This window comes from Anomaloglossus baeobatrachus, chromosome 5 (assembly GCF_048569485.1).
Source record: "Anomaloglossus baeobatrachus isolate aAnoBae1 chromosome 5, aAnoBae1.hap1, whole genome shotgun sequence".
Classification (NCBI taxonomy): Eukaryota; Metazoa; Chordata; class Amphibia; order Anura; family Aromobatidae; genus Anomaloglossus; species Anomaloglossus baeobatrachus.
This window is the reverse complement of record NC_134357.1, coordinates 235874711-235893218: the sequence shown is the minus strand read 5'-3', so window position 1 is coordinate 235893218 and position 18508 is coordinate 235874711. Positions and strand designations below refer to the sequence as shown.

General features: G+C 52.2%; 1 protein-coding gene across 2 annotated transcripts in view; it reads left to right on the top strand.

Moving 5' to 3' along the window:
* Positions 1-797: 797 nt before the first annotated feature.
* The window catches only part of LOC142311102 (uncharacterized), a 39006-nt gene continuing 21295 nt past the window's right edge, over positions 798-18508 (top strand). Inside the window, exons 1-5 of one of the 2 annotated variants that reach the window (XM_075349206.1) lie at positions 798-882; positions 3211-3247; positions 5597-5700; positions 7918-8014; positions 8515-8541. In XM_075349206.1, coding sequence (XP_075205321.1) covers positions 3223-3247; positions 5597-5700; positions 7918-8014; positions 8515-8541 — 253 coding nt within the window. In that variant the 5' untranslated portion in view covers positions 798-882; positions 3211-3222. The remainder of the gene's footprint in view (positions 883-3210; positions 3248-5596; positions 5701-7917; positions 8015-8514; positions 8542-18508) is intronic. The other variant, XM_075349207.1, reaches the window with a different exon arrangement.

Sequence of the window (18508 nt, the reverse complement as noted above, 5' to 3'; positions counted from 1 at the left end):
CAAAAACACCAGTTACTTATTCAAATCTGTGAAAATTGGTTGTGTGCCCAGTTTGATGCCAGTTTTGATGCCCAGAACCTGTTTGGGCCAGGCTGGAGACACTTGAGTTTGATGTGGGGCATCACTAGATATGCACTTGTGGTGTTAGATCAGTGGCCCAAAGCAATTTAACCTTTTCACTAACATACTTTGGTGCCCACTTTGATGCCCATTTTTTTTCCAGTTTTATATTTTTCACAGCTGAGTTTGAGTGTATGTATATTAGGGCACATCAGTGCATTGTATTTTATTATTGTGATGTGTTATTATGGTTGATAAATGCATAAAAAACTGAAAAAACTAAATTGCCGAATAAGAAACTGACGAATAAGAAACCAACTTCAGCATCGTTTGTATGGATGCCTGTTTAGTAGGGCAACCAAAAAACACAAAAATGATGCTGCACATCGCTCAGTGAATCCCGGTGATGGGCTGCCAACCATCATCATTCAGTAAATACACTGATCCCCACTGAAGCAGTTAGGATGTGTCAGCAGCAGACATTGGCGTGTGGTGCGCACTCACACTCACACTCACACTCACAGCGTGACCACGGCCGCCAAATCCTGGAGGATCATACAGCTGTAAAGAGCCAATCCTGCTATATAACATGCGTCACGTGATCTACAGGCTCGTTGGAGCAGCGGCGTACAGTTTTGGAGCCCTCTAGTGGCAAAACTTTGGCGTTTCCCGAACGTGGGAATGAGAACTACATTTCCCAAAGTTCGTGAGGCATTAGGAAGTGACGTCATCGTAGTCAGTTGAGCTCACATCCGTCTATTCTGGTTGACGCATAGCTGGCTGCTGTAGGCACCGGGCTTCGGGCAGCCTGGGTGCTGGGAGGTGTGTGGCTGTGTGCTCTCTGTCTGCCTTGCCTGCCCTCTCTCTGTCTGTCCTGCCTGCGCCCTCTCTCTGTCTGTCCTGCCTGCGCCCTCTCTCTGTCTGTCCTGCCTGCGCCCTCTCTCTGTCTGTCCTGCCTGCGCCCTCTCTGTCTGCCCTGCCTGCGCCCTCTCTGTCTGCCCTGCCTGCTCCCTCTCTGCCTGCCCTGCCTGCTCCCTCTCTGCCTGCCCTGCCTGCGCCCTCTCTGCCTGCCCTGCCTGCGCCCTCTCTGCCTGCCCTGCCTGCGCCCTCTCTGCCTGCCCTGCCTGCGCCCTCTCTGTCTGCCCTGCCTGCGCCCTCTCTGTCTGCCCTGCCTGCGCCCTCTCTGTCTGCCTGCGCCCTCTCTGTCTGCCTGCGCCCTCTCTGTCTGCCTGCGCCCTCTCTGTCTGCCTGCGCCCTCTCTGTCTGCCTGCGCCCTCTCTGTCTGCCCTGCCTGCGCCCTCTCTGTCTGCCCTGCCTGCGCCTTCTCTCTATCTGTTCTGCCTGCGCCTTCTCTCTGTTCTGCCTGCGCCTTCTCTCTGTTCTGCCCTGCCTGTGCCCTCTCGCGCCCGCCCTGCCTGTGCCCTCTCGCGCCCGCCCTGCCTGCGCCCTCTCGCGCCCGCCCTGCCTGCGCCCTCTCGCGCCCGCCCTGCCTGCGCCCTCTCGCGCCCGCCCTGCCTGCGCCCTCTCGCGCCCGCCCTGCCTGCGCCCTCTCGCGCCCGCCCTGCCTGCGCCCTCTCGCGCCCGCCCTGCCTGCGCCCTCTCGCGCCCGCCCTGCCTGCGCCCTCTCGCGCCCGCCCTGCCTGCGCCCTCTCTGTCTGCCTGCGCCCTCTCTGTCTGCCTGCGCCCTCTCTGTCTGCCTGCGCCCTCTCTGTCTGCCTGCGCCCTCTCTGTCTGCCTGCTCCCTCTCTGTCTGCCTGCTCCCTCTCTGTCTGCCTGCGCCCTCTCTGTCTGCCTGCGCCCTCTCTGTCTGCCTGCGCCCTCTCTGTCTGCCTGCGCCCTCTCTGTCTGCCTGCGCCCTCTCTGTCTGCCTGCGCCCTCTCTGTCTGCCTGCGCCCTCTCTGTCTGCCTGCGCCCTCTCTGTCTGCCCTGCCTGCGCCCTCTCTGTCTGCCCTGCCTGCGCCCTCTCTGTCTGCCCTGCCTGCGCCTTCTCTCTATCTGTTCTGCCTGCGCCTTCTCTCTGTTCTGCCCTGCCTGTGCCCTCTCGCGCCCGCCCTGCCTGCGCCCTCTCGCGCCCGCCCTGCCTGCGCCCTCTCGCGCCCGCCCTGCCTGCGCCCTCTCGCGCCCGCCCTGCCTGCGCCCTCTCGCGCCCGCCCTGCCTGCGCCCTCTCGCGCCCGCCCTGCCTGCGCCCTCTCGCGCCCGCCCTGCCTGCGCCCTCTCGCGCCCGCCCTGCCTGCGCCCTCTCGCGCCCGCCCTGCCTGCGCCCTCTCGCGCCCGCCCTGCCTGCGCCCTCTCGCGCCCGCCCTGCCTGCGCCCTCTCGCGCCCGCCCTGCCTGCGCCCTCTCGCGCCCGCCCTGCCTGCGCCCTCTCGCGCCCGCCCTGCCTGCGCCCTCTCGCGCCCGCCCTGCCTGCGCCCTCTCGCGCCCGCCCTGCCTGCGCCCTGCCGGCGCCCGCCCGCTCCCGCCCTGCCGGCGCCCGCCCGCTCCCGCCCTGCCGGCGCCCTCTCGCTCCCGCCCTGCCGGCGCCCTCTCGCTCCCGCCCTGCCGGCGCCCTCTCGCTCCCGCCCTGCCGGCGCCCTCTCGCTCCCGCCCTGCCGGCGCCCTCTCGCTCCCGCCCTGCCGGCGCCCTCTCGCTCCCGCCCTGCCGGCGCCCTCTCGCTCCCGCCCTGCCCTGCCGGCGCCCTCTCGCTCCCGCCCTGCCGGCGCCCTCTCGCTCCCGCCCTGCCCTGCCGGCGCCCTCTCGCTCCCGCCCTGCCCTGCCGGCGCCCTCTCGCTCCCGCCCTGCCCTGCCGGCGCCCTCTCGCTCCCGCCCTGCCGGCGCCCGCTTGCTCCCTCTCTGCCCTGCCGGCGCTCTCACTATACTGGTAATCAGCTTACTACACTATATTTCTGTGGGCTTGCGTCAGATCTCCTTATAGCAATCTATAGATGGCTTTTTGTTGTCATCCCTTTTAATGGTCTCATGACTGCCACCTCACAGTACCCGTAGTATACGTGCCATGTGAGGCTGATGCCATGTTACCATCATTTGTTCTTGGCAACTCTAGTGCAATGTCAGTTCTGGTAAATGGCACCATGCAAGCATAGCTCACCTAATGCAGAAGTGCTAACAAGGTGTCATCAGTAATAACATGACTCCCTGTCTATCCACAGACATCTCAGAAGATGCAGGAGCAGCGGCGAGCATCCGGTAAGCACGTTTACAACTTTACATGGTGGAGATCTTCCTCTGCACATGTGTGCTTTTCTCTGCACGTTGTGATTGCACATGGGTGAGGAGTTAGCCCTGAGGTCTCTCGGCTGACTGGTACGAGTCTTCTACCCACCTCAATCCTTTTTACTGATGGGTTTCTCCCCTTGTTCACATAGAGAGACACCTGTGAGTCCAGGGGAGGGAGGGCGAAGCCACCAGAGATGTGCCTCAGACTAGTCAGTCGTGACACACAGGCCCCAAATCATGAACACTTGCTTTGTACATGCCAATTTTAATATACGGGATTGCTGGACTAAGATGTGCCTAATTCAGTAAGGGGCATCAATCGCTGAATGATTTAGGTGCTTCTTGCAGTTGGCGTGTGCCTCTGGCAGAGATAATGATACAGTCGGGGACCAGAGTACGTTTCTGAAGTGGTGTAACGTCATTAATTATACAGGTGGGCATAGACACACCCCGTCCTGCCATTGCTCCTTCTATATTGACATGGCTAGCCAGAACTGGAGTGAAAATGCCAAAGTCGCAATATCAAAAATATTGCGACTTAGTAGGCTAGGGCCACACAGCCACTTTAGCTGGGACACAGATTCACTTGGTGGCACCTACTACACATTGAGAGACACACAAATCCCACAAGTTTAGACTTTTTATGACTTGCTAGTTGTGGTGCCCTTGGTTGTAGTAGCTAAACAGTCAACCTTGGGTGCACGACAAGTGTCTTAGCCAACGTCATCGTGTAGCCTTTACTTGAAGGTGTTTTTCACCCAATTTTTCGAATAAGCACCTTAATGAATTTGCCCCATAGTCCCCAGCTAGCTTTTTAAAGTACAGTGAAACCTCACTTAACGAGTAACCCAGTTAACGAAAATTTCGCTTTACAAGCAAAGCTTTATGTAAATTTGTAACTCTGTTTACGAGAAAGCTTTACTGTACGAGCGAAATCCTCACCGCACACACTTCCGGTTCCGTACATCCACCTCTAACCCACTCTTGCAGTCCACACAAACACACACAAGCACGCACAAACAAACACGCACGCACACACATACAGTATTATGTTCACCTTACCTTCCGTTCCATCGCCAGTCTCATGGTTCTTGTAGTTCGCCGGTACATCGCAACGAGGGAGGAATCCTTGCGGCGAACTACAAGATCCAGGAGGCCGGCGATGGAACGGAAGGTAAGGTGCACATAATATGTGTACCTTCCGTTCCATCGTCGGCCTCCTGGGTCCTGTAGTTCACCGGTATAGGCTGTGCATCGGCAAGCATCGCAACGAGGCAGGAAGTTCCGCTGTCAGCCACTTCTCAAAGGTAGCGCGCTGACCAATCAGAGGCAAGCGGCTCCTGCCTTTGACTTCAGCGCTCTGGTAGCGGAAGTTCCTCCCTCGTCGTGATGGTAACCCGATACACACCCCTTACCGGAGAACAGCCAGTCCCAGGAGACCGGCGATGGAACGGAAGGTAAGGTGAGCATATTTTGTGTGTGTGTGTGTTTGTGTGTGTGTGTGTGTGTGTGTGTTTGTGCGTGTGTGGAATGGCACAACAGGGGACCAGAATGGGACATTTAACAAGTTGTGGAACGAATTGTCTGCATTGCAATGATTTCCTATGGGAAATGTTGCTTTGCTGAACGAGTAACTTGGTTAACAAGCACACTCCCAGAACGGATTGTTCTCGTTAACCAAGGTTCCACTGTATATTTCTCTTAAACACTGCAGTATTCCAGTATGAACCATGCACAACTGCAATCTTGCAGCCAGACGCTGCTTCACGCTGAGCACCATACATCAGATGACAGGTTCTCTGTAAGGAGGCAAATCCTGGACATGTGAACATGACCTTACTATTCATGCATTGCTGAGACCAATATGGGATACCTGCCATCTACCACTCCTCTAAAACTATGATGTTTATATTTGAGTCCAGTGGGTGGTCCTACTAGTGATTGACAGCTATCTCCTTGTACCCACTGATACAGTAGAGGCTGTCGGTCACTGGTTCGGACAACTCTGTTTCCTGAGAATCCCAGAAAATGCATACATTTAAGTTCTAATGAATCTTCTCCCACAAGCCGATATCATTCTGCTTTGCTTCTTTATACCTTGCTGCTGGCAGATAAAGCTACATGTATTTGTTTATAAACTCGACAGGCGACGTGGAGTCATTTTATTTATATATATATATGTACTTTGAGGCAGTGACCAGGCTGATTAGGTGGCTTAAGGCACGGTCCTCTGAGAGCTGGAAATGTTAGTGCGCCTACCAGGCAAATGTGTCCATAAAGGATTTAATGATGTTGAGCTTCATTTCTTGGTTATTACAGAGGAATCCTGCAAGCCTGACACACCAGGGACTACTCCGACATCGCTCAGCCCTCAGTCCTTAACCATCAAGGTGGAAAATGAAGATTCGGCGATAGATGAGCAGGTACAGTGTAGTGAAATTAATGAAACTTTAGCTGTTATTTCCTGAGCAGAACGTTTTTTCTTTTTTGTACATGATTATGGACCGGCTACTGCTGTAAAGGCCATTTAGACAGCTGATTTCCCACCACTACATGCTCTGACTAATAAACAGGCTGTAAGGCCTTGTTCAGACGTCAGTTTTTCTCTTACATGTGCTATCCGTATGTATAACGTACAGTGCTCAGTACATTCACTGTAATAGTGTATGGGACGTGACGTGTTCATGATGTTTCGCTGAACGATGGTTGCACATAATATCACGAAGACCCATCCAATCTTGATCAGTGTCAGATTTGTGCAAGTCTGTGTCTGCGGAAAACTGGAACAGCACTTGGGTGACATTTGAGTGTGGGCCAATTTTCATGGAGAAGGTGGGGAAACTTTTTTTTTTTTATGCCCCCCACCATATGAAAAAACTGGTGAAAATCATCTGAAGCGGTGTATAACACTTCAAAGGAAGGTGTCATGCTTTTTATTTTTGTATTGATACTTGATTTCATAATCACTATTCTTTTTAATACAAAATAAATTCACTGTTTATTTAGTTTTTATTTAAGGCTGCCATGCTGGATTTGCTGTGTGTAATAAGTTACCCACCTCCTTTATGGCAGCCCTCTGTGCATTCACTCTGATGGTCGGGCTCTGACCCCTATACTTATTACAGGAGAGCTCCCTGCTGTGACCTGGATGCGCCCACTGGGCTGTTCAGATCACAGCACAGGGAGGAGATTAGCGCCATCTTTGTGGAGCTAACAGCGTATGCTGTGTGCTCCACTTTCCCTCTGTCACCCACTGGGATAGATGGATGGGGTGAGTACTGGTGTCGGCCGGGATCGGAGGTCCGAGGTGACATGCGGCGAGGAGGGGTGATCTGCAGCTTGAGTGACACTGCACTACAGATGTCATGTCGTAATCAACGCTTCCAGCCGCATGCACTCACCTCAGACCTGCGCCCCCGGCAGCCTGTCCTGTCAGCAATCACAGTACATAGCAGCGAGGCGCGGAGGCCCAAGGTGACCACACGCTGAGAGGGGGTGTGAGCGGAGTGCGGGGGGGGGGGTGTACGTCAGAGTGGGGTGCGGGTGACCGGCAGAGTGGGGAGCAGCCAGGGTCATTTATGGTGCAATCACTGCTACCCGGCAGCACAGTATATGGGGGCACGAGATACAGCGGGGCTTAGGGAGACTGTCAGCGAGCGGGGCATAGGAAGACTGTGGAGCACGATGCAGCTTGCCTTAGTGACACTTCAATCATATTAGGATCAGTTTGCGCTTGCGGCCACCAACAAAATGGCTCCGCACTGTGATCCTAAATTTCATTCTCCCTTATCCTCTTTGAAACCCCCAGATTGGGAGGGGAAGGTGACATCACACACAGGAGAGCAGATTCTGCCCACTTTTACTGCAGCTGTAATGTGAGCTAGTTCTACAGTAGGATTTCTGTAGGATTTCAGCAGCTGCTCCTAGTGCTTAATATCAAACTTTTTTTTTTATATTTTTCTTAATTAAAACCAAATAATTTTATTTAAACATAACATTAAAGCATTAATGCTTTATATTTTTTCAGTTATTGAAAAAAAAAATTTTTTTGATGACACCTTCCCTTTAAAGGAGAGGGGTGTTTTTTTTGAGAATCGGATGGCACTCAGCCATTCAAGTCTGTCTGATTATTATGGACTGACAGAATCTCCATTCTCCAAGTTGGAAAAACATTTTTTGATGATATTATTTATCTCAACCTCCGAGAAAAACGGATTCCACGTGTGCTCCACACATAGACATGTTCGGCTTTTTTCTGGCAGTACTAGTGTCACACGGACTGCACGGATGTGATCTGTGTGACATCAGTGTGACACATACCGGAAAAAAAAACACGTTTCTGTGAAATAAAATTATTTTCTATACTCTCCTTCCTGCTGTCTCTGCCACTGCTGTCACTTGCTTCTGTCCCCCACTCATGGAGAGGTGAGCATAAAGTTCCTGTTCTCTGTGTATTATCACGGATAGCGCACGGAGAACACTCGTGCCGAAATCATGGCACATGGAGGGCCATACGCACCTTTTACACATCCGTGTGTGATTTTTTTCACGGACGTGTGAAAGAGGTCTTACAGTGTATGGGCACAAACCTCTTATATTGTTAAGGATGTTGAATTGATGATGTACTCTGTAATCTGTAGGTAGAGCCTTGGTGTGATGACGCGTCTACACAGACAGAAGACATTCTCCAAGTGAAAGAAGAGGAATATGATGATTTACCGATCGATCGCAACGCTGGTAATTAGAAATCATATTATGCTCTCCACTTAGTGCTCTTCCATAGAGGAGAACATTCACACTTGTGACCTAGACCACTAGATATGGACTGAAACATGACTTATTTCTTCCAAAGACAATACTAAGGACCAGGGGGCACTCACTGCGAGTGGAAGAAAGGCGATTCCGGCAGCTAAATAGGAAAGGGTTCTTTACAGTTAGAGCGGTCAGACTGTGGAATACACTACCACAAGAGGTAGTAATGGCAGACACTATAACAGCTTTTAAAAGGCTGGATGATTTCCTCAGTACACACAACATTGTTGGTTATAAATGAACTGGTGACCAAGTGTAGAACTGGTGGAGGAAGGTTGAACTAGATGGACCTAGGTCTTTTTTCAACATAAAGTAACTATGTAACTATATGACTATAATCCTCATTAGTTACACCACATCCCACCTTACATAACAGTTGCTCTATGAGTAAACCATAGTCAATGTGTTTCTCTATTTCACTGCAGGAAGTAATTGGCTGGGTTACCAAACCGGTAAGTGAAGATTATCCCATATTCTTCTTTCTGTTCTGTAGGGAATATTGCTTGTGAATATTCCAGTGCATGCTGGGATGCTCAGACGGAGCATCATCATGGGCAGTGGCTTCTGCCCCCTCCCTGAAAAGGGGAATCATCAGTGACTGCCCCCTAATGACCCTTTGTTTGAGTATGCCAGCATGCACTGGGATACTCCGTCATCAAAAAGGAAGGAGGGGGTGGGGGGGGAGTAAAAAAGCAGTTCAAGTACTTAGGGAATTTTTAATAAAAGCAAATTATAAAATAGAGAAGATTATGGCAGTAAATGGGGATTTAGGAGGAAAATTACTTTGGACCAAACTTTTAAGATTGTTCTCACTTGTACCTAAAAATTATACTGTACTTACTTGGTAGCCAGGGTACACATCGGGTGGTTATGCAAAGCGCTTTGCTTAGTTACCCAATGTGTACCATGGTTACCAGCATACGCCGCTTACAGGCTGCCAGACGCCGGCTCCCTGCACACATAGCCAGGGTACACATCGGGTTATTATGCAAAGAGCTTTGCTTGGTTACCCGATGTGTACCATGGTTACCAGTGTTCCACCGCTTACAGGCTGCCAGACACCGGCTCCTTGCACATTCAGATCGTTGGTCTCCCGCCGTCAAACACATCGATGCGCGCTGCACAGTGGGAGAACAACGAGCAAAAAATGGTCCTGATCGGTTTGTAACGATCAGCGACCTCGCAACAGGGGCCCGCTCGCTGCTGCTTGTCACACACAGCGATATCACTAGCGAGGTCGCTGATACTTCACAAAACCTGTGACGTTTCAGCGATCTCGCTAGCCATCTCGCTGTGTGTGACGGGGGCTTTAGTCTCCAGGACTGGCACCATGAGCTATTCCTGATGATGGGACACTGCAGATCTGTTGAGAGAATAGGCAGCAAGAGAGAGGGAGAGATATACATATAGAGAGAAAGAAAGAGGGAGAGATGTATATGTATATATATCGAGAGAGAGAGATTAGAACTCCAGGGATAGGAGAATGAGAGTTGTAGCTCTGAGACAGAAAAGAGAGAGAATGAAGGGTCAGACAGTTCGGGTAGAGTAGAGACTCGGGGAAGTGGAGTGTCAGAGTAGAGAGAAAAAAATGAAGTGTTTTCAAGATGTCTCTGCCAAATATTTAAACTAGCAGGCCCATCCCTGTGTAGTAATTACATACTTGCCATCTGTTTGAAGATGGTCTCATATCTGACATACATGAGAACCTGATCTTATCTGATGGGTACAGTTGTCCATACACAGAGGTGCGAGAATGGGGATCTGATATATCTGTCTCGTTAGGTGTCCGAGGCCTGTCATCAGACTACAGACTATCGTCCAATACTGTATGGACAGTTGTTCATTTGTTTGATACACCCTGGTTATCTATGGTAGCAAACAAAACAGGACTCCGGTGACAAAAGAAGACTGTAAGACAGGTAATGTTGGGGGAATGTATTGTGTGATGGGAAAACTTAAGGCCCAGTCACACACAACGACTTACCGACGATCCTGACAACGATACGACATAAGGATCGCTGGTAAGTCACTTGTGAGATGTCACACAGGAGACCTTACCAATGACGCAGTAACGACGAGCGACCTGTATAATGATCTCGGCGGGCATTGGGACCCTGTTAGGTCGTTGGTAGGCGTCAAACACAGCGATCCGTTCTGCCCAGCAGGACATCGCCTTTGAACAAAATGGTCCGGATCATTCGGCAACGACTAGCGATTTCACAGCAGGGGCCTGATCGCTGGTAGGTGTCGCACATAACGAGATTTTGTGGGAACTCAGATGAACCACTCACAGGCTGGTCTGCTGTACCCACAGTACACACACACACACACACACACACACACACACACACACACACACACACACACACACACACACACACACTGGTCTGCTGTACTCACAGGTCACACACACAGGCTGGTGGCTGGTCTGCTGTACTCACAGGTCACACACAAACAGATCTGCTGTACCGCGCACACACAGAGACACACGCTGGTCTTCTGTGCCCACACATCAATCACACACACACAGGCTGTAGACACTTGATTCCCCCCCCCCCACAGACAACGGGTCTGCTGCACGCACTGGTCACTTACACACACACACAGGTCGGCCGTGCACACACTGGCAATATTCAAATCAATAGAATGCGAATGGGCATTACCCAGGCGACCACTATTCCATCTGCAGGACTGTGCCATCCAGCTCCGTAATTGTGCAGTTCCAGCCAATAACAAGAACAGCTGATTGGTGGGGGTGCGACACCCAGTATTCCTGATGACCTCGCCTTCAAGGTTAAAGTAGTGGACAACCTTTTTTAAGGAAATTATTGAATTTCTCTATTTATTCATCTTGTTTCCCAAATATCTGGTAAACTGTATTTAGCCTAAATGGCAGCAATTAAAAATGTAATTTTTTTTTTCCCACAAAAGAAACAACCCCTCTAAAATCAGTCACTCAACTGATAACAGAAAAATAGGTGTTTTCCGTGTTACTGCTAGCTCCAAAGCGCTGAAATAGTGACATGGCTGCCAAATAACAGTTTAGTAAAATTCACGCTCCCAAAGCCCAATGCCCCTCTCTTTTCAGACCTGCAATAAGCCTAAACCATTGCTGCAGAGACGAGAACACACTTTAAAGGGATTGATGACTAGTGATGGGCCGACCCAGACTGTAAAAGTCCGAATCCGCAGGTCTATATCGAGGTGTAAAAATAAATGACTTTAAAATTATAATTGGTGTAGGGTACCGCCTTATGATACCCAGCACAGATAAAGTACATGGCTGCAGCCTCCAGCTGTGCGCTTATCTTGGCTGCGTATCAAAATAAGAGGAACCGCATGCAGTTTTTTTTTTTATTTAAAATGTATTTATTTAAAAACCAGCGTGCGGTCTCCTCCAGCCATGATAAATCCCGACAGCTAGCTGCTGGTATTCAGTCTGGGAGAGCCATGCTTATTGGCTCCCCCCCCCCCCCAGCCTAAAAATAGCAGCCTGCAGCTGCCCAAGGTTGCCACATCCATTAGATGTGACAATGTTGGAAGTTTACCTGGCTCTTCCTGAATGTCCTAGTGCAGTAGCAATCGGGGTAATAGGGGTTAATCGCAGCTCAAACCTTTTTCTGTATTTTTGGGCCAAGAGAAGCAAATTTAATGATTTAAAGTTTTACATCATACTTATGCACCCAATCTTTACCTCTTGGCAAAAAAAGATCAAAACTTCATGCAGTATGATGCGGTAGTGATGCAGGTTTTTTTGCCAGGAGGTGTAGATTGGGTGCAGGAATATGATGTTAAAATTTCGGCAAAAAAAGATGCGATTTTCTGCCAGGAGATACAGGTCTCAACTGAGGTGAGGTCACTGAGTTTACAGAGGTCAGGTTACCACCAGTCACAGATGGAGAACCGTGGGAACATCCATCTGTGACCGCAACTAACCTGAGTGACATCACCAGTCATCTCTGCAGCTCATTCTCTGCCTGAAGTTCACAGCGGACGGTCATTGTTCTATGGCTGCTCACTGTGACTTCAGATGTAGCAAAGCTTGAATCATCGTCGGACCTTGTGTGGATTACATTGGACCTTGGTATTTTTGGGGTTAATAAAGGGGTGAAAGAAGGGTTGTTTTTGTATTTTATTTCTAATAAAGGATTTTTTGGGTGTTCTAGTTTATTTCCTTTCACTTACAGATTAGTAATGGGGGGGTTCCTCATAGACGCACACAATTACTAATCTAGTGGCAGCTGTGAGCTGTTATTAACCCCTTTATTACCCCGATTGCTCCCGCATCAGGGCAATTGGGAAGAGCTGGATAAAGTGCCAGGACTGTCACATCTAATGGATTTTAGGCTGGGGGCGTCCAACAAACTTGAGTCTTGCCAGCCTGAGAATTCCAGCCCCCAGCTGTTGGGTTTTTTTGTGACGAGGGGGGGAGGGGGTGTTGTGCATATATTGTTCCCCTGCCTCCCTGATACACCGTCCTGGAGACTGGACTTATTCATATTTGTATCATATTTGTACATGTACTTTAGCTTGTAACGCAGAAGGCTCTGTTAAAATGTGTGCGCATATGATTAAATGGGTAAGGCTGCTTTCACACTACGTCTTTTTAACATGCGTCCTGAACGTTTTTTTAACGCAGAAACGGATCCAGTGCAAATGCGTTTTCATTTCAATGCATTTGCAATGGACTCGCGTTAACATGCGTTCACCTGCGTTTGCATGCGTTATAGTGAGGATCCAGCGACTTGCAGTTTTTTAACATCTTTCAAAAAACTTGTAGCGTTTTCTTTGTCGCTCCATTGGGAGACCCAGACAATTGGGTGTATAGCTTCTGCCTCCGGAGGTCACACAAAGTATTACACTTTAAAAAGTGTAAACCCTCCCCTCTGCCTATACACCCTCCCGTGGATCACGGGCTCCTCAGTTTTATGCTTTGTGTGGAAGGAGGCACACATCCACTCATGCATTCTCATATTAGTTATGTCGGTTGGAAGAAAAGAGGGCCCCCACGGGGCCCCCGGCATGTTCCCTTCTCACCCCACTACGTCGGCGGTGTTGTTAAGGTTGAGGTACCCATTGCAGGTACAAAGGCCGGAGCCTCATGCCGTCTCCTTCACCATCCCTTAGCGGCTCTGGGAGAAGTGGGATCCTGAGCGGTCATCCATTTTCTGGGACCGTGCTCCCTCCGCAGCCCCTGTGGGAATCTGCCGGACCGGAGTCTATGCAACCTCAGGGACCGGGCCCTGCAACTCTAAGGTACTCTGTGTCCCCATTGGGGACTGTGCAGGGAGCGCACCTTCTTCCCGGACGCTGCGGCAGCTGCTGAATTGAGAAGGCCGGCGGACTTCCGCGCCGACCGTGCCTGCTTGTCGGGTGCGGTCTCAAATTTTAGTCCCCGGCTTCATCGCGGCCTAGTCGCAAAAATCCCGCCCCCGGGCCTGCCTGTCAGGGGTAAGGGCGGGACTGCCGACCTGACGTCGGATGTGAGGGCCGGAGCATCCTGCATGTTTCCTCCCCCCTCACTGATCACTGTGGGGACTCCAGATTCCCGCACTTTCCTGGCGCCGCCCACGGCTCCACTCCTCCCCTGAGAGCTCCGGCAGCCATTTTTTGGCATTCTGCCGGTGGAGGATTCTCAGTGAAGAGCTCTGCAGCTCCGGGGGACCTAAGGCAGGGAATCTGGAGGACACACACTCCGCTTTTTAGCGGTCGGTAAGCCACACCGGTCACCCGGTGCTGGTCCCCCTAGGGTGCCGGAATAGATACGTATTTATATATATATATTTCTGTTCGGTCGGGCTGTATACCCTTTTTTGCCCATATACCCTCAGTGATCATTCTCCTAGGAGACAACAGCATGTCGTCCACAAGGAGCAAAGCTGTTAAGGCACAGGGTTTTTTGCGGCCTGTACCTCTTGTGGGGCTATGTTACCTGCGGGTTCCACCTACCCTCACTGTGAGCAATGCTCGACCCCTGTTTCGCTTGCTCAGCCGGAGCCTCGGTCACTAGTGGGCCCCTCGGCTCATGTAGACCCCCCTGCTCCCCTGTCCAGGCGGCAGGGACAGAGTTTGCCTCTTTTGCTGAGAAACTCTCTGAGTCACTTTCACAATCCATGGCTCAGTCTATGGACAAATGGTCTGCCAAGCTGCTAGAAGCTTTGCAGTCCAGACCGGTCCTTACACAGGCCCCGGCCCCTGTGGGATCGTCGCCTCCAGGCCCCTCTCGGTCCGCGCCGCAGCGCGCTCCCAGGTTGGGCCCTAGGTCTCACGTGGAGGACTCTTGCCCGGACCACAGTCCTAGACAGGCTAAGCGGGCTCGCTGGGAATCTTCCCCGACTTCTTCACGCTGCTCGGGTTCCCAGCTTGAGGACTCTCTGGAGGACGAGGCGGACGTCACAGCTCAGGGCTCTGACCCTGACGTCGCCCTTAACCTTGATACACCTGAAGGGGACGCCTTAGTGAATAATCTTATCTCGTCCATCAACCAGGTGTTGGATCTTTCTCCCCCGCCTCCTACTGTAGAGGAGTCGGCGTCTCAGCAGGAGAAACACCAGTTTCGGTTCCCCAAACGTACACGTAGTGCGTTTTTCGATCACTCTAACTTCAGAGATGCTGTCCAGAAGCCCAGAGCGGTCCCGGACAAGCGCTTTACTAAGCGCCTCACTGACACGCGTTACCCCTTCCCCTCTGAAGTAGTTAAGGGTTGGGCTCAATGTCCCAAGGTGGATCCTCCAGTCTCTAGATTGGCGGCTAGATCTGTGGTATCGGTGGCAGATGGCTCATCGCTAAAGGATGCCACTGACAGGCAGATAGAGCTCCTGGTGAAGTCCATTTATGAGGCCACGGGCGCGTCTTTTGCCCCGGCCTTTGCAGCCGTGTGGGCACTCCAAGCTATCTCAGCTTGTCTGGCTGAGATTAATGCTGTCACACGTAATTCTGCTCCGCAAGTTGCGTCTTTGACTTCTCAAGCGTCAGCTTTTTCTTCCTACACCATGAACGCAGTCCTAGACTCTGCTAGCCGTACAGCTGTGGCATCCGCTAACTCTGTGGCAGTCCGCAGGGCCATGTGGCTGCGCGAATGGAAGGCAGACTCTGCCTCCAAGAGGTTCTTAACTGGTTTGCCGTTTTCTGGCGACCGCTTGTTTGGCGAACGATTGGATGAGATTATTAAGGAATCCAAGGGAAAGGACTCCTCCTTACCCCAGTCCAAACCTAAGAGACCTCAGCAACAGAAAATACAATCGAGTTTTCGGTCCTTTCGTCCCTCCGCCAAGCCCCAATCCTCTTCGTCCAGCAGGCCGGAGAAAGGCCAGAGGAACTCCTATGCGTGGCGGTCCAAGTCACGCCCCCAAAAGGCCGCAGGAGGCACTGCCTCCAAGGCGGCCTCCTCATGACTCTCGGCATCCCCTAGCCGCATCCTCGGTCGGTGGCAGGCTCTCCCGCTTTGGCGACGCCTGGTGGCCACATGTTCAAGACCGATGGGTGAGAGACATTCTGTCTCACGGTTACAGGATAGAGTTCAGCTCTCATCCTGCGGCTCGTTCTTCAGAACCTCTCCGCCCCCCGCTCAGGCCGACGCACTTTTTCAGGCAGTGGACGCTCTGAAGACAGAAGGAGTTGTGATCCCCGTTCCCCTTCAGGAACGTGGTCGCGGCTTTTACTCCAACTTGTTCGTGGTGCCAAAAAAGGACGGATCATTCCGTCCCGTTCTGGACCTCAAACTACTCAACAGACATGTGAGAACCAGACGGTTTCGGATGGAATCTCTCCGCTCGGTCATCGCCTCGATGTCACAAGGAGACTTCCTAGCATCGATCGACATCAAGGATGCTTATCTCCACGTGCCGATCGCACCCGAACATCAACGCTTCTTGCGTTTCGCCATCGGGGACGAACACCTTCAGTTCGTGGCTTTGCCTTTCGGCCTGGCGACAGCCCCACGGGTTTTCACCAAAGTCATGGCATCCGTTGTGGCGGTCCTACACTCTCAGGGCCACTCGGTGATTCCCTACTTAGACGATCTCCTAGTCAGGGCCCCTTCTCGGGTGGCGTGTCAACACAGCCTTACCGTCGCTCTGGCGACTCTCCAGCAGTTCGGGTGGATCATCAACTTCCCGAAATCCAAGTTGACACCGACCCAATCACTGACTTACCTCGGGATGGAGTTTCATACACAGTCAGCGGTAGTCAAGCTACCGCGGGACAAACAGCTTTCTCTGCAGACAGGGGTGCAATCACTTCTTCGGGGTCAGTCACACTCCTTAAGGCGCCTCATGCACTTCCTGGGGAAGATGGTGGCAGCGATGGAGGCAGTGCCGTTCGCGCAATTCCATCTGTGGCCACTCCAATGGGACATTCTCCGCAAATGGGACAGGAGGTCGGCTTTCCTCGACAGGAACGTCTCTCTTTCCCTTGCAACCAAGACGTCTCTTCAGTGGTGGCTCCTTCCCAATTCTCTATCGCAGGGAAAATCCTTCCTACCCCCAACCTGGGCTGTGGTCACCACGGACGCGAGCCTGTCAGGGTGGGGAGCGGTTTTTCTCCACCACAGGGCTCAGGGAACCTGGACTCCGATAGAGTCTTCCCTTCAGATCAATGTTCTGGAGATAAGGGCAGTGTATCTAGCCCTATTGGCTTTCCATTGGTGGCTGGAGGGCAGGCAGATCCGCATCCAGTCGGACAACGCCACTGCCGTCGCATACATCAACCACCAAGGCGGCACTCGCAGTCGTCAAGCCTTCCAGGAAGTCCGGCGGATTCTGCAGTGGGTGGAAGCCACAGCCTCCACCATCTCCGCAGTTCACATCCCGGGCGTAGAAAACTGGGAAGCAGATTTTCTCAGTCGTCAGGGCATGGATGCGAGGGAATGGTCTCTACACCCAGAAGTGTTTCGAGAGAACTGTCGCCGCTGGGGAACGCCGGACGTCGATCTCATGGCGTCACGGCACAACAACAAAGTCCCGGCATTCATGGCTCGGTCTCAGGATCACAGAGCTCTGGCGGCGGACGCGTTAGTTCAGGATTGGTCGCAGTTTCGACTGCCTTATGTGTTTCCTCCTCTGGCGATGCTGCCCAGAGTGTTACGCAAGATCAGGTCCGACTGCCGTCGCGCTATTCTCGTCGCTCCAGACTGGCCAAGGCGGTCGTGGTACCCGGATCTGTGGCATCTCACGGTGGGTCAACCGTGGACGCTTCCAGACCGCCCAGACTTGCTGTCACAAGGCCCGTTTTTCCATCTGAATTCTGTGGTCCTCAACCTGACTGTGTGGCCATTGAGTCCTGGCTCCTAGCGTCTTCAGGGTTATCTCAGGATGTCATTGCCACCATGAGACAGGCCAGGAAGCCAACGCCCGCCAAGATCCATTACAGGTCTTGGCAAATCTTCTTATCCTGGTGCTCTGATAACGGTTTTCCTCCATGGCCGTTTGCCTTACCCACTTTTCTTTCATTCCTTCAATCCGGAATGGACAAGGGTTTGTCACTCTGCTCTCTCAAGGGCCAAGTATCGGCGCTCTCCGTATTTTTTCAAAAGCATCTAGCCAGGCTTCCGCAGGTCCGCACGTTCCTGCAGGGAGTTTGCCACATAGTCCCACCTTACAAGCGTCCGCTGGAACCCTGGGATCTTAACAGGGTGCTAACTGCTCTTCAGAAACCACCTTTCGAACCGCTGCGGGATGTCTCTTTATCACGTCTTTCGCAGAAGGTGGCCTTTCTAGTGGCAGTTACATCACTCCGGAGAGTGTCTGAGCTTGCAGCGCTGTCATGCAAAGCCCCCTTCCTGGTGTTTCACCAGGATAAGGTGGTTCTGCGTCCGGTCCCGGAATTTCTCCCTAAGGTGGTATCTCCTTTTCATCTCAATCAGGATATTTCCTTGCCTTCATTTTGCCCTAATCCAATTCACCAATGTGAAAAGGATTTGCACTCTTTGGATCTGGTGAGAGCACTCCGACTCTACGTGTCTCGCACGGCGCCCCTGCGTCGTTCAGATGCGCTCTTTGTCCTTGTCGCTGGCCAGCGTAAGGGTTTGCAGGCTTCCAAGTCAACCTTGGCTCGGTGGATCGAGGAACCGATTCTCGAAGCCTACCGTTCTTCTGGGCTTCCGCTTCCTTCAGGGCTGAAAGCCCATTCTACCAGAGCCGTGGGTGCGTCCTGGGCATTGCGGCACCGGGCTACGGCTCAGCAGGTGTGTCAGGCAGCTACGTGGTCTAGTCTGCACACTTTCACGAAACACTATCAAGTGCATACCTATGCTTCGGCAGACGCCAGTCTAGGTAGGCGAGTCCTTCAGGCGGCGGTTGCCCACCTGTAAGAGGGGGCCGTTTCGGCTCTTTTTATTGAGGTATTCTTTTACCCACCCAGGGACTGCTCTTGGACGTCCCAATTGTCTGGGTCTCCCAATGGAGCGACAAAGAAGGGAAT